Here is a 24990-nt window from a genome sequence, read left to right as displayed (position 1 = left end):
AAATAAATTATTCTTTTACCTGTAGCCAGACGCTCCAGTCTCTTCCCATGCTCAGGGGGGATGGCGTACCTGTTAAGAGACGACAGACAGATATGGAGCAGACAGAATTATTTTCGACTTTGCATGCAAAATTCTGAACATGTATTGTTCATTATTCCTAGACTGGAACATACGCTGACTGATGTTTTAAAGAGAAGCCTTTTCAATTTCAAGACTGCCATCAAGTGGTGGATAAATGAACACTTGCAAGAAGGCTGATGGACCCTCTCCAGCACTGCACTATTGTTATCCCTTATGGTGGATGTAGATGACTGTAAAAATAACCAGCTACTAGCTTTTCTAGACAAATGCTGACCCTTTATAATTAAGAAGCACAATGCATTTGGTCTTTGTCTCTGTTTCAAAATAAGGAGTCTAGTTCTGTCACTAAAAATAAGCAGCGCTTATTGCTGTTAAGACTTTAGAGAATCTTTTTTTTTTGACCTTATTCTGCATTTTCCGGTGCCACACTGCTGACGCAATCTGAATTTAAAGCCCAAACCCCAAAGTTCCCAGCGAGAAACCTCGGCAGCGTGACAGAATTCCCTCAAGGTTTGACTAGGCATTCCATTTGACTAGCACCATCCGCCCTCAGGTCTGTGGCATTTCTATCATCATATCACCTGTCAGCTTAACAGAGCAGTGAGAGACAGGGTGAGAGGGAGAGGCAACCTCAGGTAGAGGTGACATGGGGAGTTGGAGGGGATTGAGAAGAGGAGAGAGAGAGAGCTGCATCTTTAAGCTGCTCCCCTCCAGGGACGAGATGTCAAAATAGTAGCAAGATGAAAGAGTGTATGTCAGTGCGTGTGTGTGCGCTAGATGATAAGGGTATGGATGTGTGTGGGTACTCGCTGCATTAGGTTGCTCTTTGTGAATGTGTGTCTGTGTTGTGTGTATGTGTGTCACTGTCTGGCTGTGACACTGATCCCTGTGGGGTTGCAGGGCTCACTGCTCTAATGAGCAGAACTCCCTCCAGGGCAAGAGGGAGAGAGAAATGGAACAAGGCAAGCTGGCAAAGAAATAAAAAGCAAACTCCATTTTCATCTACCTGCATTCTTCACCTTCTTTCGCTTCATCATTTTAACCTGATTCTCCTGAAAAGCCAGCTCCTCTTCTATTGAAGATTGTACATACTCTAACAATTATTAATTAGACATGTGAAAGACGTTCTGTGACTGCCTTGCTCATGTTACCATAAAGTATTTTCTTTGAAATTCACACAAGACAGTTTGGCAACTTCAAAGTATGCAAATGTTGTATGTATCCCTGAAAATCTGCCACCTGGGGGTTCATTTCAAGGCAGAATATGTAGAATTTTCCTCAAAAACAATGTATAATACAAAAATAACCCCTCTCAAACATCACTTGTGAGCAACTAGAAGTGTGTGGCAGTGTCTGTGTGTGCAGAGACCATGTCCTCTGCCTGTATCTTCCTATTTTGCCATGGTTGGGATGTCTCTGGGCATTGACCTTTGGGCAGTAGACATGTAGCCCCCAGCCAATAACAGCTTGCAGGGTGTGAGGGTGGCACTCTATAAAAATGCAGAGACCGTTTTAATTTGCAAAAACACGGAGAGATCGAGAGCATGCAGCTGACATAGTGCTAGTAAGATGGTAATTAACAGTGTTAATCTATGTTAAATCTACAGAAAATAAATGTACTGTATAGTCTATGGATGACTGGTTATGCTATTACCTTTTGTCTTGAAAATAATAACTTCAAACCATATGTTTACACCCTTGGAGAATAATAAAGCTCCATGCACGCTTCCCTCCCTCGACGTGTTATCTAATCCCTACTGCTCCATATGTTGTACCTTTTCTCCTCTCAGTAGTATTTGAAGTCTCCAAAGTGTAGTCACTTATTACAGGTAACCATCTCTTCCGCGTGCAAATGAGCACTCGAGGAACAAAACCCGAAGGCCATGTGCAACAGAATGGCTGGGTTAATCAAATGAAAGCTGTGAAATTCAATGCAATCCACCATTTAAATCCACTATATTCATAAAAAATATCTGAATGGAGATGGATTTTGCAGCCCTGAAGCAAATATGCATATGTAGCATGGATAAGACATCTGCAAAGGTTTTACACACTTACTAAACTGTATACTCCTCCCTGTCTTTCCTTAACATACTGCATCAAAAAACTGACAGAATCACAATGAATCTCAGTCCTAATGAGAGTAGTGAAAACATAAATAAAATGAACAGATCCTTAAATGGGAAAGCTTTTATGTAAATATGCACCACATGTAAAAATACTGAAGCAGCTAAATTTAGCTAATGGTAGGCTAAACACTCCAGTATCACTCTAGTTGCCTGTGCACTGCCTTTTTTTTTAATCACAACCAATGTTTTTATTTGATTTAATTTGATTTGACTCTTGACATTTAAGAAATTACAGCTCTGTTGTGAACTCCAAAACTTCAAAAAGGTTAAATAGTCAGCATAACACAAAAAAAAGCAGCATGGCTTCCTTCCATTTTGCTCCCATGGGAAGAGAAGGAGAGAAAAATGCCACAGTGGTTATCTAAATTAGGGTAATCTATGGCAACAAGCACCATCAGTACCCACAGAGAAGTGGATGTGACGCTGACCTGCTGGTAAAACAAATGCTTTTATGAAGCTTACACTCTTGATTTTCATTATAACATTGAGGTACTGATTCAACAATAAAGCTGTATTTTGTGGTGGTGCTCTACCGGATTGATTCCTTCTGTGCTCACCCCCCTGTACCTAAATCCCTGTCCCACACTAACCAGGACTTGGGCTCTCCAAAGTGGAGGTAGTTGATGCTGTACAGGTCCATATCTTCCGTGTGCCAGGAGAAGGTGGTCTTCCACATGCCAAAGTACAGATATGGAGTGTTGACCCCCTGAATGGATACACCGCAGTCTTCCTCGATGACGTCCAAGATAGAGTTCAGGTGGCCGATGTTCCACTCTTCCACATCCTAGGAGATTAGAAAGAATTAGAACAGTCAAACAGGTTTAGGGATGTCCAAAGTCGATCCTGCAGATTGGTACTGCGGTTTAGTACAGCATTTTAAATCCAATCAGCATCAGCTACTGTACATAAAGTATAATATAACCACCTGTGCTCCAGGTTGGACAGCTGTCAAATTTCCCATATACCCGTACAGACAAATAGACTTGCTTCTATTTCAGTGACAAATGTCAAATGTACCAATGGACTGTTAGCTTAAAATGACTCATCTTAGGGTTTGGGCCAAAAAAAACAAGATCAGTGAGTTTTGGATAAGTTTGCAAAAACCCAGCCTCAAGTCAAATTGCAAGATTCAGTTGAAATAAGTTTATGTACAGTCCAGCAAAGTGATTTCCACAATTACACCTACTGGAAGAGCTAATAAAGAAAACTGAACCTGTGAGGGAATGAGTAAAAGCTAAACAAACATCATATGAGGACTGAATAACAGGCGACTGAAAGGGACCACAAACGGTGAGAAAGCAACACAAAGAGGGAGAAGAGCCATCTACCTCATCATAGAGGCTGCCACTGACATCAGCACCATATATGGGGGAGACGAAGGTGAGATTCTTCCAGTATTTCCTCTCAAGATCTTCATAATTCAGGTAGCGAGGTGTACAGTACCTGTGGAGGGGAAAGACATTAGATTTGGTGCTGTGCCATTTGTAAGCTTAAAATGAAAATCGTCTGTGTGTAAATGTAAGCGCTTTCCTTTCCCCATAATATAATTAATGAGGCGTTGAAAACAATGAAATAACTCCATGATACTCACATGTCACTGTTAGCTAATCGCCTGAACTCCTGCACACTAAGAGGCTTCTTCTGGATGTTGTACTGAGTGAAGAGCCCCGACTGACCGGCCACCATCTGCTGGATGGGAGCGTCAATCATCAGATCATCTATGTCATCATAGGTACGACGGGGCTTCCAGCCTTTAGGAGGAATCACCTGAGGGACAGACAAAGGAGGGAAGGTTTGCTGTTGAAAATAAAAGACGAACAGAGTCATCTTATATAAAGAGATTACTTTGAGGAGCAGTAGTTAACCCACTGTGTCCACAAGGGTCACAACCCAAACATTTATTCTGACAGACTAAAACTGCCTTCAGTATAAAATGATGTATAATCAGCCGATACAAGTCATCAAACTGCACGCCTGTGACAGAGGAAACTTTGACACACCAACCTCGTGGACACAATGAAGTCTATCAGTCTGATCCACCACATTTCTCATATGTCACACATGTAGACAAGCAACTGTTGAACTTGAAACTTTGTCCTCGTTGAAACGCTCCCTACCTTAGCCAGGCCTGCACGGTGCGCGCCCTGAGACTCCATATAAACCAGGTACTGGTTGAAGTCCTTGAACTCTTCCATGGTGGGCCTGAAGGTCATGATCTTGCAGGTGGGGTTTGCAGGGGTGAACACCTCTGCTCCCGCCATCCTGCTGCCTCACCAGATATAACCTGTGGAAAAAAAACATCACCTTACATTTTAGAATTGGCTTTTAAACAGTAATAGGGATAAATACTGGTATTGATATTTTGTTCACTATGTTGGGGAGGTAAATAATTCTGTTATTATAGGAAACACGCTGTGTCAGGGGTTGTAGGGGCTGCAGCACCCCCTGCTGGCCACAGTGAGATAAAGTGGAAATATCTTTTAAAATAAACTCCAATAAAAATCAGTAACTATTTCAACAGTTTCTGTTCAAGTGCTTGTGGATGCATTACTCACTTGTGGTTCAAGGATGTAAATGGTCACTTTGAAGGATGACCATATACCTGGCTTTCTGCGTCAGTATGTCTGCCTTTACCTCAGTTAAACATTTAGAAATGTGCCTCAACATAACTAGCCAAATAAAAATAACGGCAGTGAAAATAACACAATATAGCAGGTTACTTCACTTTAAATTGTCCAAAACCAGCTAAAAATAAGCTCTATGGAATAGTACACCCCCAGGCACATTTATGCTGTACTGACATTGGTTTTCACTCCTGGCTGATTTCATCCTCTAAATCCGCTTTCTTATATGTTGAAACAGAATCTCAGGACTCTATTTTAGTGTCAGCTTGGCTGCACTGAGGTTATTTCCTTCGCCTGAGGCAGTTTGCAACGTTATGTGATAGAGATTGTTTAGGTTCCATTTTATGGCGGTGGTGACAGAAACAAGATTGAAATCCTAAATGATCCCCATGCCGATTTATTTGTAGATCATTAAAAAAACAGATGTGACCATTGGTTTTTCGCCATGTCCAGAAAATCAGTCATCCACTGTCAATGTTGTCATGACAGAGTCCTGTGTTTACATGAGATGAAATGAGGGAATGTTGCTGCCACAGCTTAAAATACACCCACCTCCAATGTAGGAAAAAATGTATTCTTTCAGATCCCACCCCATGTCCAAGTGCACCATAGGAGCACCAAGGGAGCCTGGCCACAAAACTAGCAGATGTGTGTCTGGCATGCTCTAGATGCACTGGGCAGGACGCATTTGACCTCCATCTGGCCTGGGTGATAAGTGGCAATTAAGTAAGTGGTAATCAGCCGATGGATGCTAAGTATGTGTGTTTAAATATTTTTTTTTCTTTTCAGTCCGCAGCAGCTGAGCTGGTTGCAGGTTCAAATATCCTCAATTATATGGACATTATTTTCATTCAACTTCCAGATTTAACTATTAACTATGTGCATGCATGTGCACCCCCCCTCCCCCAAACCATTTCGGCAAATACCCCGGTGCATGTTTTATCATTTATATATTTGACAATTAGAACATCAGCACCCCTAGATGTAATTTACAGGCGTCTAATTGGACTAGGGGGCAGTTGACTTGCGTGTTGGCGAAAACTTCACCACTAGATGGAGGTAGAGATTCCATAAATGTCGATTTGATCCTTTGATCCTGCTGATGCCAACAACCCTTTTCAGATTTTTGTCCCATCCACCATCCCACTCCCAACTCTGACTTTCCTGTGCATCCAGACAAAGGATCATATTGCCCCGAGAGAAGCTATTGTGATTTCAACCTCATATTTCTTCATACCGCTATTTCACAGCAAACCACATTACAATGGCGTACGACCCGATTATGTAACAAGCAATTGCAGGCTGAAACAAGTTTTTTTTTTTTTTTTTTTTTTAAATGTTTAAATCAGCTATAGTGTTTACAGACATTGTGTTTAAAACGTAACTTACCCTTACTCTTTGTACAGATATGAAAACAAACATTTCCAAACGTGGGTAACCTAGTCGGGCCTATTATTTCTTAAAGCAAACCTGTTAAAAACCTTGAAACAAATAAATCTCAGCTGAATTGTAATTTCGCTTCCAACACACCATGAGCGTCTGTAGCTTAGCAGATCTTTGTTGTCTACCAAGCCAGCTAACTAACGTTAGCCAACCAGCCTACGTTTTGTTATGATGCAAAGTAATGGCTGAACAGTTAGCGGAGCTTGCTAGCTCAGTTGACAAGGTAACTTATCCTTAGATGGTGGACTCATTGTGTACTCTTTGACTTGAATTTGATATGTATTCATGGCACCTGACTCGAAAACACTCGGGGATCGCGGTTAAGACAAGGAAATCATAGCTAACCATTAAGCTAACCTAGTTAGCAACCGCATTAGCTAACTTCTTACTGCAAGAGTCAATGGGGTTTAAATGTCCCTCGCAAGGGAGCTGCAGATAGGCCCGTTGCTACTTCGCTGTATGACTTTGTGTAGTACAAAAGATTATGTAGAATATTTAATGATGTATACATTATTTATCGATATCGTACTAGTTCAGCAATAGACAGACGAACAATGACAAAGCACACAGTGCGAGATGCCCACTGGCATGAGCGTATGCCAACTTATTTGGTTGCCAGCGCTAACTGTTAGCTGTTGATAGCTTGGCTAATTCTGCACAGGAGTCACGAAATGCACACCGCTTTCTGGTAAACTGGTACAATGCTGGCTACCATGTCGATTTTCGCCGGTATATCACATGTATCATTCCACCAAAGCACATAGCATTTTACCTCGATATAGAAAGACGGGTTCGTGTTGTTGTTTATCCCCTTCCTTGTTCGTTCAGCTGATTCACATGACAGCTGCTGAGGCTGCTACTGCTGCCGCTGCTTCGTGCCTGGGGAGGGCGCCGCGCTCCAGACCGCCTCAGCTCAGCTCCAGCTCAGCTATGTGTCAACGTGCTCCCAGGCACGTGAGAGGCAGCCCGTGCCGTGGTAGACTTATCCATCTACTGTGAGATCTGCGGATTACACGGCGAGTCGATGAACTGGAGCGCAGCCAGTGTTGGTACAAAGTGCACCTGCACCTCCAGCACGAAACTGTTTTATGACACCTCAGATTTGTTTTGTTTTGTTATGTTTTTATGTATTTGTCTCGACGCTTTTATGTTTTGTCTGGTCAGACTCACTTTACGGCCCTGAACTGAAAACATTTAATGCATTTTTTACAGTTGAAATGTCAAACTTAAACTTGACTCTTGAAGCTACATTTTGGAGTTGTTATTACAGTACTACGAATATTCACAAATTACTGACAAAAGGTATAATTAAATAATTAACTAATCATGGTACTATAGTACTACTTGTTAATAAGGTACATTGTATAAGTTGTAACTAAAATTATCAGTAACTTTGTAATGCTTTATAATCAGTTATAAGCATTAAATAAGAACAATCCTGGGTTGCCAGTCTTGTTGGAGTTTATCCCTCTTTAGCATGGCATTTACTTTGCCTTCTTATAGGATGGCTCTAGTTCATTATGAAGACCACACTGACTTTAAGTATCTCAGTCAGTGACTACAGTGTGTCAGTGAGTCAGCACGAATACTACCAGAGACACTGAAACTGAAGCAGCTAAGCTGAATTCAGCCATCATTAACTGTATTATTTTCACCTGTGCTACACTTGATTAATAACATATCAACCTGTATAAGGAAGTGTCAGGCTGGAGGAAGAGTGTTGTTCTTATCAGTGGCTTATAACCAAAGTATAAATCTTAATACATGATTTACTCACAATTAATAAAGTCATGTTACAACTTGTTTAAATGTTTCCTGGTAGAAAGTGGTATCAAATCATTAAAATCTCAGGCTGTGTTGTAATGGCAATATCATGAACACTAAGTATGGTGCTGCACAATTTGCATTATTGTGATTTATGTTAGTATGTTGTTATGTTTTGCCCATAATCAGGAGAAGCAGCATAGTCACACACTGTGAACACATACTGAAGATATGCTTAAACTGTATAGAGATTAGTATGCATGCATGAATACAATCAAGCACAAACATACGTGTGTGTGTGTGTGTGTGTGTGTGTGTGTGTGTGTGTGTGTGTGTGTGTGTGTGTGTGTGTGTGTGTGTGTGTGTGAACAGTATAAGTAAATACCAATATTATTCACATGCAAGTATATAATATGTACATAACATACAAGAATACAGCAGCATAGCATAAAAATGGTATGACATAAATTAGCATGCTGTGTTGTAGTCGCCCATATGTATTATAGTCATATTGATACCTTTAAGCGAGTAGAATTACTATGAATTAGCAATGTCATGCCCACAGAGTCCCATGATATTTATATATACAATATGAGACAGTGATTTATGCTTGCTCGCATTGGCGTGTGTGTCATGAAGCAGCTGCTGAGGAGTGGCACTGATGAGTGCAGTGACACTCGGTAAACTGGGAGGGTCGCTAATGACTCTCTGCAAACATGGCTGCCCAGGATGAACTCAGTAAGTTTCTCTCTGCGTTATCTGTGATTACTATCTCTCTGAATGTCGTATTCGTGGCTGGCAAACATGCAGAACAGCCGGCCTGCTTAATTCTAACGATTAGGGTGTTTTTTAAAGTAACGATAAAGCTTTTTTCTGTTTAAAAAAACTGGGGCAGGAACGATAGCTAGCTACTCAGCTATATTGCTAGCTAGAATGCTAACGTCAGGAGGCCGTTTGCCCAGTCATGGTCAAAATGAAAGTATCACGCAGGCTATTAATATATTCTCATTAATGAAACTTTTAAGGTGTAAATCGCCTACGTGGGTATTCAAGGGATTAAGAGTTAATTGCACAAGGTGTCACTGGTTGTGAAAAGCCAATGGTATGGCACAGAAATGCTGAAATGCGTTAATAGTCTGTCAGTTGTTACACGTAGCTAGCTGGTTGGTGAGCCATGCCGAGAGAAAGAAGGCAGGGCAGGGTGATGGTTGCACCAACACAGCAGCTGACAGGACAAGCTTATTAGCTAAACTGGAGCAACATGCATGAGTGCCTGTCTGCTTTTGCTTCATTATTTGTGTATTTTCTCCCCTCGGTTTGAAGCTGAAGGTCGTACAGACTGGTTTTGCAAGAGATTGCATACAACCAATGGGTTGCTCCTCCATTATTGAATGGAAAGGTGTTGCCTAATCAATTATAGCAGACGTATTGTTTTTAGCAGATCCCATTTTTATATTCTTGGGGTATGACAAATATCACCCAGAAAATGGGTTGTGAGAGCTGATTAAGGTGTTGAATGTGTTTGTTTTGACAGATCAACTGGAGCGTGTGTTCCTTCGCCTGGGCCATGCAGAAACAGATGAGCAGCTACAAGACATCATCTCCAAGTTCCTACCCCCTGTGCTCCTCAAGCTCTCCAGCGTTCAGGAGGGTGTGCGCAAGAAAGTAAGAAGGGTGTTGCCTATCTCTGTTCCTGAATAGATTACATTGACTCTTGAGTCTGTGCTCTGTAGCTACATGTCATAAAAATGTGAATACATTAACCTCCTGCTCAAATATCAGCTCCTTTTTACCAAAACCTTAGCCAAGCCCATAAAACTTACACTGTATAGGTACAGACTCACCTCCTCCTGATGCAAACATGCTTGTTAGGACCTTGTATCGTTCCTCTTTTGCCAGTGAATATTGATTCATGTCTTTGGTTCATATGAGCAAACACTAAATGACTTTCTGTGCCTCCTCTGCCAGGTGATGGAGTTGTTGGTCCACCTGAACAAGAGGATAAAAAGCAGGCCTAAGATTCAGCTGCCAGTGGAAACATTGCTGGTGCAGTACCAAGACCCTGCAGCTGCCTCCTTTGTTACAGTAAGAATCAATCTTTGCAGTGTTTGCATTATGAAGTCAGACATTTAATATATTGATAATACAATCATGGAGTAATTTCAAAATTTGTGAGGTACATGCAATCCTTATTGAGAGTGTACTGAAAATAGTCATCTACTAGTCATCTAATAGTCATCATCTTCTTGTCTGTGTGTGTGTCTTAAAACCTTATGTTTTAATCCCTTATAATAAATATATTGGGTATATTTGGCACTGATGTGCATTGTATGTCAGTGCAGCAATAGTAATCTGAATCTTGTTTTCATTTTGTTTAAGTAGTGGTCTGCAGCTTGAGCCTAAAGTGCTGATAGTTTGATGTATGTATTTTGCAGAATTTTACAATCATCTACATCAAAATGGGATACCCACGTCTGGAAGTGGGGAAACAGTGTGAGTTGGCTCCCACCCTTCTCACTGCCATGGAAGGCAAGCCACAGCCACAGCAGGACAGGTGATGGGACCAATACACTCTCACACCTTCAGATGAACAACGATATTTACTGTTTTCGCAATGCTGGATTCAACAGAGTATGTTTTTCAGATACACTTGAGTTTTCTGCCTCAGTTGACCCATGTTTAAAGTTAAACAGATGCTGCCTCAGTCGGTCCTCTTCTATATGGCATTCTGTTCATCCGTTGTTGGACTGTGAGTTCACTTCACTCTCTCTCTCTTCTCTTAGCCTGATGCACCTGCTGATCCCCACTCTTTACCATATGAAGTATCCTGCAGACACCTCCAAGAATGCTTCTCCATTTAATCTAACAGAGAGGCCGAAGACAGTGCAGCTGCTGCAGGAGTTCATGTTAGATGTTTTACTGATGCCTTACGGGTGGGTTCCTGCTGTGTGGTTTGGATGTGGTATGACTAAGGGCCTCCAGTGAAACGAGTGTATTAGTTGTTCGCTTAAAAGCAGTTGAGCCAGAATGCTGAATGTTCTCTCTTGGGCTCCTTTAGGTTTGTGCTGAATGAATCCCCAACTCGCCCTGCTTCCTCTTCCTCCCAAGGAAGTTCTGCGGAGGGGACAGTGGCTGCAGGTGGCCAGGGTCTCCCCCAGCCACCCCCAGGGATGAGTGTCTATGCTGCCAAGAGGGTGATTGGAGAGGCCCAGTGGAGCGCTGAGCAGCTAGAGCAGGTACAACACCTGAAGCTGGAGGAGCAGTGGCTATGTTATTGCAATATAGGTTTATGCATAATTTCAGCTCAATCCAGAAATTGTGCATTGACTGTCAGTCAGTAGCTATTCATGTAGTCATAAGTTTATGCCTGATACCCTGTATTTTAAAAGCTGTACAGTGATTTGAATGTGTATGAGGTTTTGAGTATCAGCTAATGGTTCCTTCGTTGTGTATTTGGTATCAACAGTGTAAGCTGGGCATAGTCAAGTTCATTGAGGCGAAGCAAGTCCCCGAGGTGGAGACAGTGGTGCACCTGGTGGTGGCATCAAGTGACACGCGACACAGTGTGGCCACTGCAGCTGATCTGGAGCTGAAGAGCAAACAGAGGTAGGTGAAAGAGCGTGAATCATCTCTGCATTATAGCATGTGCTTTACAGATTATCAAATCATCCACTCAGTCATCTTTCCTCTAACACAGTAAATCACACAAGGGATCGCCAAATTATTAGGAACAGCTGCTAAAACCTGTTTAATTCACAGGCTGGTCCCTCAAAGAGAAATCCTGAATATGTCCTTGTTTTATTGTCCTCCAGCATCATCGATTGGAACAATCCTCTAATTATCAACAAGATGTACAAGGTGTATCTGGGGGATGTTCCTCTTAAAACAAAGGTTTGTAAAATCATATTTTCAAACTTAACCTTTGAATTATTAAAAAAATGTGTTAAGCATATAATACCATTTTGCACGTGCGCTAGGGAGGAAATATGAAGCAAGAGCTTAAGCACGAGCCGGTAAGCACGAGAGTCAAGCTGAAGATCCTGCCACATCTTCTGCGGTCTCGGCTCGCAGCTGAGTGCTTTCCAGCTAATATCCAGGTAGGCTCTTTGTCCACACTCGTGGGTACATTTGTTTATTATTAAATTTGTTCATTTTTGCAGACACATGTTACAGGAAGTCTGGTGGTAGGCTAAATTACTTTAAGGAAACGCTCCGGGATGGTGTAATTATTGCTTTCCTCTCCTCCGCAGGTTGTGTATGATGGTCTGTTTGGAGCCAACACCAACAACAAACTGCTGTCTCTCACCTTGCAGTTTGTCCATCACATCTGCATGGTGTAAGAAAAGCACTCTTTTTTTTTTCCTTTTATCTAGACATACCTGTGTTTCATATTTGGGTTTTTTGTATTTGAAAAATATAATTTGAAATGTTTATGTTTTTTAGATGTCCTGACACTAATAAACCTTTGGGACTGATGCTGCTTAATGGCCTCACCAAGCTCATCAATGAATACAAGGAGGTAAAAGTACACCTGGAGGCACACATTTATTAGTCCCACTGTTGGACTAATAAAGGAATATCTTAAAACAGCAATTTCAGATCAAATTAAAAACTAATTTGATTTATACCCACTAAATAACCTTTGTGCTTGCAGGATCCAAAGTTACTATGTGTTGCCTACTCTGCTGTTGGAAAGCTGTCGAGGTATAATGAAATAATTGTCTTTTTGCCTTCAACATTTCCATCTTGGTCTGTGGTTTTAGGAATAGGAAAAAAAATCTACTTTTTATATCTCCTCCTCTAGTCGCATGCCACAGCTGTTCACAAAGGACATTGCTCTCGTACAGCAGTTTTTTGAGTCCATGTGCAAGGTACGTGACAGATCTCTCCAAAATCAGACATTCAGTTCAATATGGAGATATTGATAGTTCCAAAATTCTTTGTCATCTTCTTTAGGAGGAGCCCGATGTGCGTCTTGCCATCCAGGAAGCCTTGTCTATGATGGTTGGAGCTTATGCCAACCTACAGGGGGCACTGCTGAACCTGATGGAGGCCCTGGTGGCTGCATACATTGGAAAGGTGAGTGTATGTGGGCAAAATAGATATTTGTTTTATAAAGAAACAAACCTTAATGCTGACAAGTTCAGTACTAGGTGTGAGACAGATCAAGCACTCCAGATTTTTCTTTTTTGGGCAGCCGGAGGTGCAAGTTCGTCAGGTGGCCATGAAGTTTGCCAGCACAGTGTTTGCTCCTGATCACGTGCCATCAAGATACCTGCTGCTTCTGGCAGCTGGAGACCCGTAAGTGTCAATAGGTCAATACATTGCAACACGAAGATGCTATTAGCATTGTATGAGTATTGATCGCACTTTTAATACCATATACACAATGAAACTGAAACGAGGGTGTTAATGGTTGTCTTTCCTGAGTGGTACGGAAGCTAAAATGAGCTGGTTTCCTGTGTTTCAGGAGGGAAGAGGTTTCTGGGGAGGCCCAGAGAGCGCTGAGAGCTTTTCCTACCAAGAGCTCGGAGAAGGAGGGACCAAAGCCAATGCCCTCCTTTCCTGACATGGTGGCCTATGTCCAGGAGAAGGTGAGGCTCTGTGCATATTTGTTATTATCTCTTAGGCAGTACACCCAGGTTACAAGATGGCTATTTTCTAAAAGAAGTAATGAGTCATATCTTTTATCTTTTTGGTCTTGTCATTATCAGGCAGCTCAGAGGATCAAGACTCCAGCCAAGTACATTGTTGGAACCTCCACTATTCCTTTCAACCCATCTGCATTTGCGGAGGTACATATCAATTAGTGGTCAGCCACGAATCGCGACATGAGATGAGTCTGCAAATTCATTTATGTCTTGTTTTTCTTTGTTTTCCTAGATCGTGCTCTACCTGAGGATGTGCTTAGCCTACAGCGCCGGGGCCACGCCCATGTCCACGCGCCTGGCAGACATGCAGGATGACGCACCAGCCATCGGCCGCTACATCCACACACTGCTGTCCTCCGAGCATCAGCCGTCAGTGTCAAAGGGCTCTGAAGCAAACCCAGTTCATGTCTACATGGATCTGCTGCAGCAGCTGCTGTCTGCTGTAGGGGGTGAGATGAGTTAACCTGCTCTGTTTTTAGGGCCGTCATACTTGAGGATCAAGTCAGGCCTCCATTGTTATGATGGGCCTCTTAGAACATTTGAAATGATTTTCAAGTCGCATTTATGGCTTTTATTAATCACTCTGAGGCAGAATCAGGTCTTGAGTGAAGTTTGATGCAGTGTAAAGAGTGTTGGTTTAACTGTTTATTGAAGCTATTATAGGTGACAGATGTAGTTATATTGTGTATATATTCATCTGTATTGTGAAAAAGCAAAAGAATTGTCATGACAATCATGGTTGGAAACACACTCCATGTGTTATTTATTGCATTTCATCCTTCATCTCTCAATAGGAATCCCAGTTATGTACTGTCTGCTGGAGGTAGTGTCTGTCTGCCCAGAGAAACTGGCCCCAAGATTTGCAGATAAAATTGACTGGATAAAAGTGAGTATTTCATTTATTTGTGTGTTTATTTAGGTTTAGGATGGAGGGAACTCTGCATCGGCATTAGTGCTAGCAAAGATACCCAAGGGGGCCACCAAACTACTGACAAGTGGTAATGTTGTCATGCATTGTTGAAGTGAAATAATTTGGTGGTATTCTCCTCAAAAATAGTAATTTCTTATTCCTTTCCTAATAATCCGACTAAAAACACAAGGAGAAATCACTTGGGTGTAAATGCAAGGACATGCACGTTTTACATTGACTGAAATGTCTGACAAAAGGTCAGTTCTGTGGTTCATCAGTGAAGTGTGTCAACGACACTGCAGACTGGAGTCTCTGTTAACGGTGACATTATCTATCTATCTGTTATCTCTTCTGTCTGTATGCTCACTGCTGCTGCTCATGTATTAGTTGTTCACTGTGGAGTTGCTTTGACACAGAGTATGTTGTTTTTCAAGTTTGCTGTCTGCTGTATTGTAAAACATTCTCAAACTGTTGTAAAATGTTGTTAACAACTGTTAGATTTTTTTGGCCATTCAAATGTAGTCTGATGTCATTTTATTGACGGTCCCTCTCTCACATGCGAGGTAGCACGTAATGAGGTCATAGCAAATTGACACCCTAACCCTAATCCTAACACATATCCAAATAATCTCATGGTGTTCTGTGTGTTCTAAAAGCCTTTCAATGGATTTCCATTTTCCAGTCATCCCTAGCCTTACACTGATAATGGAGAGAACTTTGACATGGTTTTATTAAAGTGAGGGGCCACAGTGAATGAATGAATTCCCCCTTGTGCCCCCTCATGGCACCAACCCACCATTAAACAATTCTCTCATCGCTTAACTGCCCTGTGATATTGCTTAACCGTGAGCTTGATTCACAGTTTCACAGCTGCTTTCCTCTTCTTCAGAGTCTGATGAACACAAATAAGGAGGACATGAGGGAGCTCGCAGCCCAGCTGTATGCGCTGGTGGTTTCCACCATGACTGGCAACGAGCTGCAGATGGCTGTGCACAACCTGGTCAAAATCACCAAAGATAACCACGTATGGCACTATTTTCCCTATGGAGCACTCGATATGTTTTTTAGAAAACACATTTTAAAAGTGCATTTTCACCTTGAGCTGTTTATCGGTTTTGTTGAACCACAGAGTCCTGAGACTCAGCATGGCGCCATCTTGGCTCTCGGCTACATGGTGGGAAGGTACATGAGCAGGAAGAAAGCCATCAACAGTGATTCTGCGCATGACATGGGGCAGCCGATGAACATCACCTCTCAGGAAGATGATGAACTTGTTGCGATGGCCACCAAGACAATTGGTATGTAATTGTTTTGGCTTTCTCTCTTTCCTGTAACAAAACCTTGTTCATTTTATTTGCTATTAAACATTTTCTGTCATCCTAAATTAAAATAAAGCGCGTTCACCCATTTGTGCGTGTGTCCTTCCAGGTTCCTTCCTGGACAGCAGCAGTGCTCTGCTGTGTGTAGCAGCGTGCACAGCTCTGGGAGAAATTGGGCGGAACGGCACCCTGCCGATCCCCGCGGAGGGGGAGGGCTTCAGCAAACTGTCAACTGTGGAAAACCTGCTGGCTCGCATCCCCTCTGGCAAAGAGAGCACAAAGGTAACCAGGGGCCCCAAAAGGAATTAGTTGCTGTGAAATTTTGCTCAGTGACGGCAAGTTACTGTGCTGCATTCCTACTGCACGTACAGTATTAATGACACATCAGATTGTTGGCTAAAAGATTTTCGGCTCATGTCGTCTTAATGATCTTGTTTGTACCTCTTTGTCTGCCCGTGTATGTGATCCAGATGAAGGAGCGATCAATCCAGACCTTGGGTTATCTACCTGTCGGAGATGGAGACTTCCCCCACCAGAAGAGGCTGCTGCAGGGTCTCATGGACTCTGTAGAGGTATGAGATATACTGACAGCAGAGCTTCACAAAGATAACAAAAACCATAAGATTTAGAAGCGCACAAATAGTCTTATTATATAAGAGGTCTCACTTCATTGTCGCCTGTTTTTTTTTTTTTCCTCTCTTAAGGCCAAGCAGGTGGAGCTGCAGTTCACAGTTGGAGAAGCTATAACCAGTGCTGCAGTAGGCACCAGCTCTGGAGCTGCCCGAGATCCATGGACCTGCACCGAGGACCAGTACAGTCCCCCACACAGTCCGTATTTTCAGTTGTAGTGTTTGAGTTGTACTTAAAACAGTGTTTGCATGTTTGGACATGTATAAATGTGTTAATATTCAGTTTTTATCCAAAGCTCTAATACTTCCTCAACAAAACTGGAAATATTTTTTGTTTCTCTTCCGTACCAACGTTTCCACTCACTTCCTTTCCCTGTTAGATGTGAAAAACAACGATGTGGTTCCTTGGGTGCTCAACTCCATCCTGTCCAAGTATATACCCAGCCAAAACCCCCATGTGCGACAGGCAGCCTGCATATGGCTGCTTTCCCTGGTCAAGAAGCTCAACCAACACAAGGAAATCACGGTGGGTGTTTTGTACAATATACTTCTGAATCTAAAGTCAAAGAGGACTCACTGTTCAGAGGAGGAGCTCTGAACTCTCAATAGGGAGTAAAGAAGCGCATAAATAATAATAATAAATATCAGTACTTTCTTTTGTTTTTTGGTGCATAAGATTTTGAAAATGTCAGATGCTATCAAATAAATACAACCTCGTGTTCATGCATTTTCAGTCATCACTACTCAAAGGTAGCATGTTTTGTTCTTTGTCTACATATGTCAAGCCACTGTTGCTTGAAATACAAATCATTTTCCTTTACTCCTTCAGTCCCATTTGAAGGAGATTCAGGTGGCGTTCATCTCTGTCCTCTCAGACCCTGATGGTAAGAAGTTGCTTGCACCAGCCAGTGCTTTTCAGATGTGCAACATTACAAAAAAAAAAAACAGCCGTCACCTCTTGCTCTCTGTGCTTCCCGAGTATTCATCTATCCCACTTTTTTCCTCTTCTAGAGTTGAGTCAGGATGTGGCGTCTAAAGGCCTGGGCCTCGTCTATGAGATGGGAGGAGAGGGTGACCAGCAGAAGCTGGTGTCCACCCTGGTTGAAACACTCATGACTGGCAAAAGGTGAGTGGATGTTTGAGTGAAGAAGGAAAGAAGAGAGGTCAAAGGAGGTTGAAGAAATAAGGTCACAGTGTTCTCAGTGCGTCTGTATCTTGTTAAATTCTTCTTTATCTTTGCAAACAGAGTGAAACATGCCGTTTCAGAAGACACAGAGGTGTTCCAAGGAGAAGGTTTGGGGAAAACACCTGATGGGTGAGTCATACGTAACCACAGTTTTTGCTCCAAACAGAATGAAAATGCTAAAAATGTTTATTTACATGCGTTCTGCCTGCACAAATTGACTTTCTTCTCCCTCTTGCATCAATACCTCCTGGCAGTCACGGCCTGACCACATACAAGGAGCTGTGCTCATTGGCCAGCGACCTGAACCAACCAGATCTCGTCTACAAGTTCATGAACCTGGCCAATCATCATGCCATGTGGAACTCCCGCAAGGTGTCCTGCTCATGCCTCATACTCTCAATGCTCTTTCCTGTCCATCACACAAGCCATTTTTCTAACAATCTGGGTTTGCCTCACCCTGCCTCCCACCCACCTCTTTTCAGGGAGCAGCTTTTGGTTTCCACATGATTGCAGCCAAGGCTGGGGAGCAGCTGGCTCCCTTCCTGCCTCAGCTTGTGCCCCGTCTGTACCGCTACCAGTTTGACCCCAACCTGAGCATTCGCCAGGCCATGACCAGCATCTGGGATGCCTTGGTCACTGATAAGACCCTGGTAGGAGTTCAGTCCTGTGCATGCACAAAAAAATGCATACTCATGCATGTACCAACAAATGGATGTAGACATAATGTGAGCATGTTTGTTCTGATGTGTTTCAGGTGGATAAGTATCTGAAAGAAATCCTGCAGGATGTCATTTCCAACTTGACCAGTAACACCTGGAGAGTGCGTGAGTCCAGGTACAATAACAGCACACACAAAACGTCTCAAACCTAAAAATAAAGGTATTTTTATGTACTTATTACTTATTTAGCCTGAGAAAAGGCTGAAGGAACACTGTAATGGTCCTGACCTTTAACCATTGTAATTATTGAAATCATAATTTATGATTATAATTAGGATAATTGTAATAATTGTACTCTAGCAGTTTAGTTTGTTCCTCTGTTAATAGTCATTACAAAGTGAGCTGCATTGTAAACGTCAGAGAAGAAAATGTTTTTGATGAGCTGATTTTCCTTCCAGCTGCCTGGCCCTGAATGACCTGATTCGCGGCCGCCAAGCTGATGACCTCATTGATCACCTGGCAGAAATTTGGGAGACGCTTTTCAGAGTCCTTGATGACATCAAGGTGAGCAGGAAAGGATCAAAAACAACGTTACTTTTATTCTCCAAGAGCAATAGATACATTTGTTAATGGACACATTGCAAAACACTGTAGGATATAGGATAGGATATTTATGGTTTTTCAGTGATTATTTTGCGTTTCAGGAATCTGTGAGGAAAGCTGCAGACCTGACACTGAAGACACTCAGTAAGGTAAAGTGTGTCACAACATCGGCCTGCAACTATATCTGTTTGTGTGCACATGTGCACGTCCAAATGTTTGCCCCTCTCTCTCTGTCTCTTTCCAGGTGTGCACTCGAATGTGTGAGTCTACAGGCTCTGCATCCCAGAGAACTGTGGCGGTGATGTTACCGACCCTGCTGGAAAAAGGCATCGTTAGCAACGTGTCGGAGGTCCGCTCACTCAGGTAAGAGCTTGTACCGAGGCAACTTGAACTGCACGTTTCAGCATTAATAGTAGGGGTAGACAGAAAATTGTTTTGTTCAACCACTGCAAAATTAAAGCAGACGCGGCCCTCAGTGTGCCGTTTTTGCTCGTCTCTTAGTCACCACATGGCCAGGTTGTAATTTTGCGCCACAGCAATTTCTGCCTTGTTCTCTCGTAAACAGTGTTTTTTATTTATCCCCTACTAGTATCCAGACCCTGGTGAAGATTAGTAAAACAGCTGGTGCCAGACTAAAGCCTCATGCTTCCCGGTTGATCCCGGCCCTGCTGGAGGCCCTCAGCACCCTCGAGCCTCAGGTGCTCAACTACCTCAGTCTCAGAGCCACAGAGCAGGAAAAGGTAACCTCAGCCATCTGCTGCATCTTTACCCGAGTCTGAGAACAAAAGCCTATAAGTTTTCTCACAGGTTTCACTCCATATTGTCACGAGTTGTGTTCTTTCCCTCTCTCCAGAGTGCCATGGATTCTGCCAGGCTGAGTGCTGCCAAGTCCTCTCCAATGATGGAGACCATTAACATGGTAAGAAAAATGGGGTATTAGATCCAGGGTCTAGATGTCACAAGAAATAATATGATTGACAAAACACGACAAATGTCAATGAGATCTCCTTTGTAAGCGTCCGTCTTGTGTGTCCCTGTGCTCAGTGTCTGCAGCACCTCGATGTGTCTGTGCTGGGAGAGCTGGTTCCCAGGCTCTGTGAGCTACTCAAGAGCGGAGTCGGCTTGGGCACAAAGGTAGACACACGCTTCTGTAGTCACTCATTCCTAGACTGTGCGTAAATGGTTGATGTTGTCTTTTAAATCCACCTGATTCGTGTGTGTTAGCCCTTGTCTCCCTTATGTATGTAAAGATATAGTGTGTCTTGCAGCCTATTCATATTCGTCTCTTTTCTCGGCGTAGGGTGGCTGTGCTAGTGTAATTGTTTCACTCACAGTGCAGTGCCCCCAGGACCTCACCCCATACTCAGGTAAAGCACAAGTACACTCATCAGTTCCTGTAATGTGTTCGCTGTCTGAAGGAAGTGAACTAACGACGACGATATTTTGCCGTTTCCAGGTAAACTGATGAGTGCCCTGCTGAACGGCATCCATGACAGAAGCACTGTCGTACAGAAGCAATTTGCCTTTGCTTTGGGACACCTAGTCAGGGTGAGCACCACATCTGTTCAGCAGTCTTAGCACATTAATCACGCTGTAGGCTGTTCTCAGTGACTCAGTATGCATGGGTTGTTGTACTTATTTTCCCCCACAGACAGCAAAAGACAGCAGCGTAGAGAAACTACTACTGAAGCTTAATAGCTGGTACTTAGAGAAAGAAGGTAAGATGGCAGAAAATGCAGCGACTTTTGCATGTGCATTAAACTAGAGCTGCAACAGTTAGTCGCTTTGTTTAATCGGCAGCTAGCTGATTGATTGATTTGAGTAATTTTTTAGGGGAAAAAAACTCAAATTTCTCTTCCTCTCTTCTGATATGTGTGTTTCCTCAACCCAGAGCCGGTGTACAAGTCATCGTGTGCGTTGACTGTGCACGCCATCAGCCACTACAGTCCTGATGTCCTGAAGGGCCACGCAGGAGTGGCTCTGCCGCTGGCCTTCCTGGGCATGCATCAGGCGCCAGGTCCCGACGAGGAGAAAGGAGAGAGCCATGACGCCACGCTGTGGGCAGAGGTGTGGCAGGAGAACGTTCCTGGTGAGAAATACTCATACAGCATAAAAGAGCACCGGCTGATTCAACACCTTGATCAATAATTTGTTTTTATAGAATGAATGTTGCTCAGAAGTAACGAAGGGACAAAACTTCTCTTTGATTCTAGGAAGCTTTGGAGGCATCAGACTCTACATGACAGAGCTGATCGCTATCACGCAGAAAGCGCTGCAGTCCCAGTCCTGGAAGATGAAGGCTCAGGGTGCAGCTGCCATGGCAACCGTTGCCAAGGAACAGACCGGCTCGCTGGTAGCACCGCACCTTGGCATGGTGCTAACGGCTTTGATGCAGGGGCTGTCTGGACGCACGTGGGCTGGCAAGGTAACGACGGATTATCCAGGAGCAGAGAAACAATAAGACAGAAGTTTTGGTTTTATGTGTCTTACTTTTTCTGTTCGCTTCAGGAGGAGCTGTTGAAAGCCATTGGATCAGTAGTCTCTAAATGCAGGTGAGGCTCCTCCTTGAACTTTTTTCCAGTTAAAGCCAGTTTTATTCAAGTGCAAAGATTAATGTACTGTTTTGTTTTGTTTTCTGTTTCGTCCTGTCTGGCCTCTGGCTTTTAGCACGGAGCTACAGAAGCCTTGCGCAGGCCAGCCCACCGTCTCGGAGGTGCTGGAGGTCGTGTTGAAGGAATGTCGCAAGGAGAGTCTGGTGTACAAAATGGCGGCTCTGCGCTGTGCTGGAGACGCACTTCAGAGCAGCCAGGAGGACCGTTTCAGCGACATGGCTGAGATCCTTTTCCCTCTGATCAGAAAGGTGCAGTGGATATTTCCTGTTTGTTATTCTAATACCATATTTGAAGACATCCCTGGATTTTAAAAAGCCTTTTCACTTCCTGATTCCCAACAGAGCTGCCCAGAGAGCGGCGGTAAATCACCAAGGTCACAGGAGGATGACGACGACGATGATGATGACAGAGACGTGAAGGCCAAAGAGCTGCAGACAGAAGCTGTGCTCTGTGCTTTTGAGACTCTTGGAAGGGCTTGGCCCAGAAACCCACAGACTCAGGGTAAGTTACAGCTTGTCCTCAGAACAGACAGCTGGACCCCTGCTCGGACAGGACAGGTTAAACCACGTTTTTCCAACCTGTACACCTGTTTGACATATTGTACACTGTGTGGTGGGAAACATACTGTAAACAGTATGTTGTCTGTCAGGTGAGAGGGCAGCTCTGAAGCTGAGATGTGGTCCTGGTGCAGTCCTGTTCTGAACACTGTGTCTGTCTGTAGCTCGTTTCCAGGTGGAGGTGTGCAGTCTGATGTGTGAGAAGCTCAAGCTAAGCACCTGGAAAGTCCAGCTTGCTGTTCTACAGTCCATGAAGGCATACTTCCAGGGGTAAGCACCCAACAAAGAATAGCTTCACCAACATTATCTTGTCATCTGAAATCAAAATTGAACACTGAATTTATCAAGCTAATCAAAGTGTGCTTGTGATACACGTCTCTGGCTGTTTTTTGGCTAAATATGGGTTGTTTTTCTCTGCAGGTTATTGCTGCTAGAGAAAGGCAGCGAAGACTTTAACGCATTGTCGCAGATCCTCACAGAGACCTGTGCTGCTCTCACTTACCCTTTAGGTAAGGGTCTCACAGTTTCAATGTGCTCTGAATTATCGTCGAAAGCGCCTGCATTTCATCACCGTATCTGTGTTGTTTTTCTATCCAGAAAACAGAAGTTACTCCTCTGTGCGGACAGAGGCCTTGTCGGTTGTGGATCTGATCGTGAAGAGAACTGGAGGTGAGTGTGTACAGCTGTTGTAGTTGTTGCATTAAAGTGTATTGTGCTCTTTCAGGGTTCAGTTTGAAGTGCCATGAAACTTTGCACAGACTTTCATGATTTTCAGACAACTGATCCTGACTGTGGGGGTCCCCTGACTTACTCCAGTGCGACCATCGGGTTCCCATTTCTTGTTTTTGTTGTGAAATATTTGAACAACTCTTTGGATTGGCTTGAAATCTGGTCCAGACATTCGTGCTGCCATCATCATCATTCCCATTAGTCTGAGCTGTACTTTGTGTGTAGTGCTAATTAGCACATGTTAGCATGTGTCACAAACTGGCTGAGGGAATGTGGCACAAGAGATCTTACCCTTGTTTTTTTAGTTCATAGTTGACATTAGAGACGGAGGATTTGTGCCTTGTAATAGTCTAATTGTTGCCAGCTTCACACTGGTCACAGACTGGGAACATGAATGCATCATAGATGATGGAAGTGTCACTGCTGAACTATTCCTGTGCCTGTGTGACGTTAACAGAGAGTGAACAGTGGGACTGTGTGTCAGTGAAGAGCCGGGAGCAGCTGCAGCGCTCCCTGTCAACACTGCAGTCAGACAGCAGACCTGACCTGAGGGACAAGGCCCAGGAGCTGCGCAGACACATCCAGAGCCAACCCTGAGCACACACGTACACACACATAACACACACAACACAGCTCACACAGCCAGCCAGATACATGCAGTCACAAACACAGTGCAACAAAATAGAGCATCGACTTCCTTTTACTTCTCTATCAGTAAAACAAAGTGCATCGGATACTCTTCTGTCTGACCTCTTTGAATTATCTTCTCATTAACATATTCACAAACCTCTCAAATATTTGCTTTACTTCTCCATATTACCTGTGAACTTTTGAAGCTGGCTGCTCCGCTCCAGCTCACAGACTGATTCACTCTTGTGGCTGACGAAGCTTGAAGAAACTACAATAACACAGCTCGCTCTGAGTCTGAACCCACGGTGACAGGGGGCAAAGGGCAAGGCTTTATTGTAATGTGTCATTTTTTTATTTGGTTCATTTAAATGGACAGTAAGATCATGATAAACAATACTATATAAACCAATGTGTTGGGTTTGTGGACACTGTATACCTATAGCCCCAAAATGGGGACTTTTACTACTGTTGTGGGTTTGCCTACTCTGAGCAGCAGCAGGTTGTACACCTTAGCAGACAGTTTGACTTCTCGTCTGTTGTTTGAAGTTGCACTTTTCATGGGTGTGGACACTTCCTCACTGTTTCACCACAGCTGCTGAGCATTGGTGAAAGAACTGAGGCGTCGGAGGGCTATTTCTCGGTGTCCTGTAAACGGTGTTCCTTCTCCTGTTTGCAAGGTGAATGAGCAAGACAACAGCCAATTTTGTGAAGTCTTGAGAATAAATAAATAAATAAAAAACAACCTGCTATTAGATTCAAAGTGATGCTATTGTTTGAATTTGTCCCCGATGAAATAAAACTACATTGAGAATTTGGACAAGTGACTTTTGTCTGTTTCCAGATGCATGAGAAGGAGGTACAAAAATGAGCTGCACGGTTCCCAGAGTTCCCAGAAAACGCTTGCTGAACAAGCCTCAAAATTTATGGAATATCTGAAGTGATGAGACCAAAATTGAACTTTATGGTCACAACCACAGACAGGATGATAGACATCTTCCAAATTCTGCTGTGGTTTGTAAACTGAGCAGAACTGGGTACAAATGTACAGTATTGAGTGTCAGATGTAACAGTAATATGACATTCAGCAAAACACTCATGTAGTTTGTTACTAGTTCCTTTTTTAAAAAAAATATCTTTAGTGTTTTGGGGTTTTGTCACACAATCAGAACTTGGCTGCATTAAATTAAATCTAATGAGATGAAGCAAAGAAAAAAATTCACTAAGTTATTTACAAGGAACAGTCAAGTGCACATTCCACAGGTGGGAAAAGAGGGACTCAAACTATAAAAGTATCATTTATTTGCTAACTTATTTTCAAGCTTTGTGGTTGACATGATATATGACATAATCTTCTGCATTTGAGGTGGTTATAAGAATCCTGTTATATTGTGACTGCCAGCTTGGCAGTTAATGTTTGTCTGAAAAACCTTAACAACCGATCAAAATGCAGCGGAGCTGTTAACA

At 43.1% G+C, this 24990-nt stretch overlaps 2 protein-coding genes across 4 annotated transcripts in view; one reads left to right on the top strand and one right to left on the bottom strand.

Annotated features, from left to right (window-relative positions):
- Positions 1–7173, bottom strand: part of kdm4c (lysine (K)-specific demethylase 4C) — a 28869-nt gene extending 21696 nt beyond the window's left edge. For all 3 annotated transcript variants that reach the window (XM_070975199.1, XM_070975202.1, XM_070975201.1), the window contains exons 1-6: positions 7050–7173; positions 4328–4494; positions 3802–3977; positions 3539–3653; positions 2801–2994; positions 20–69 (exon numbers count right to left, since the gene is read on the bottom strand). In XM_070975199.1, the coding sequence (XP_070831300.1) occupies positions 20–69; positions 2801–2994; positions 3539–3653; positions 3802–3977; positions 4328–4471 (679 nt within the window). In that variant the 5' untranslated portion in view covers positions 4472–4494; positions 7050–7173. The remainder of the gene's footprint in view (positions 1–19; positions 70–2800; positions 2995–3538; positions 3654–3801; positions 3978–4327; positions 4495–7049) is intronic.
- Positions 7174–8721: 1548 nt separating this feature from the next.
- Positions 8722–24344, top strand: ecpas (Ecm29 proteasome adaptor and scaffold). The gene is made up of 49 exons (XM_070978854.1): positions 8722–8779; positions 9576–9706; positions 10010–10126; positions 10477–10595; positions 10825–10974; positions 11100–11277; positions 11508–11647; positions 11854–11932; positions 12019–12138; positions 12292–12377; positions 12485–12560; positions 12696–12745; positions 12846–12912; positions 12998–13120; positions 13239–13342; positions 13512–13635; positions 13756–13836; positions 13925–14141; positions 14487–14578; positions 15492–15626; positions 15732–15900; positions 16031–16203; positions 16392–16493; positions 16626–16749; positions 16931–17076; positions 17380–17434; positions 17562–17676; positions 17797–17865; positions 17991–18108; positions 18219–18386; positions 18491–18570; positions 18854–18959; positions 19100–19147; positions 19243–19361; positions 19588–19738; positions 19852–19917; positions 20043–20132; positions 20299–20365; positions 20455–20546; positions 20650–20716; positions 20890–21087; positions 21212–21423; positions 21507–21550; positions 21666–21858; positions 21952–22111; positions 22332–22437; positions 22588–22676; positions 22765–22836; positions 23354–24344. The coding sequence occupies exons 1-49, from the start codon at positions 8758–8760 to the stop codon at positions 23491–23493; spliced, it is 5550 nt and encodes a 1849-aa protein (XP_070834955.1). The 5' UTR covers positions 8722–8757; the 3' UTR covers positions 23494–24344.
- The last annotated feature ends 646 nt before the right edge of the window (positions 24345–24990 follow it).

The sequence above is a fragment of the Chaetodon trifascialis genome, chromosome 2 (genome assembly GCF_039877785.1).
Source record: "Chaetodon trifascialis isolate fChaTrf1 chromosome 2, fChaTrf1.hap1, whole genome shotgun sequence".
In the NCBI taxonomy this organism is placed as follows: domain Eukaryota; kingdom Metazoa; phylum Chordata; class Actinopteri; order Chaetodontiformes; family Chaetodontidae; genus Chaetodon; species Chaetodon trifascialis.
Note: the sequence above shows the minus strand (reverse complement) of the source record. Positions and strands in the feature narration are given on the sequence as shown.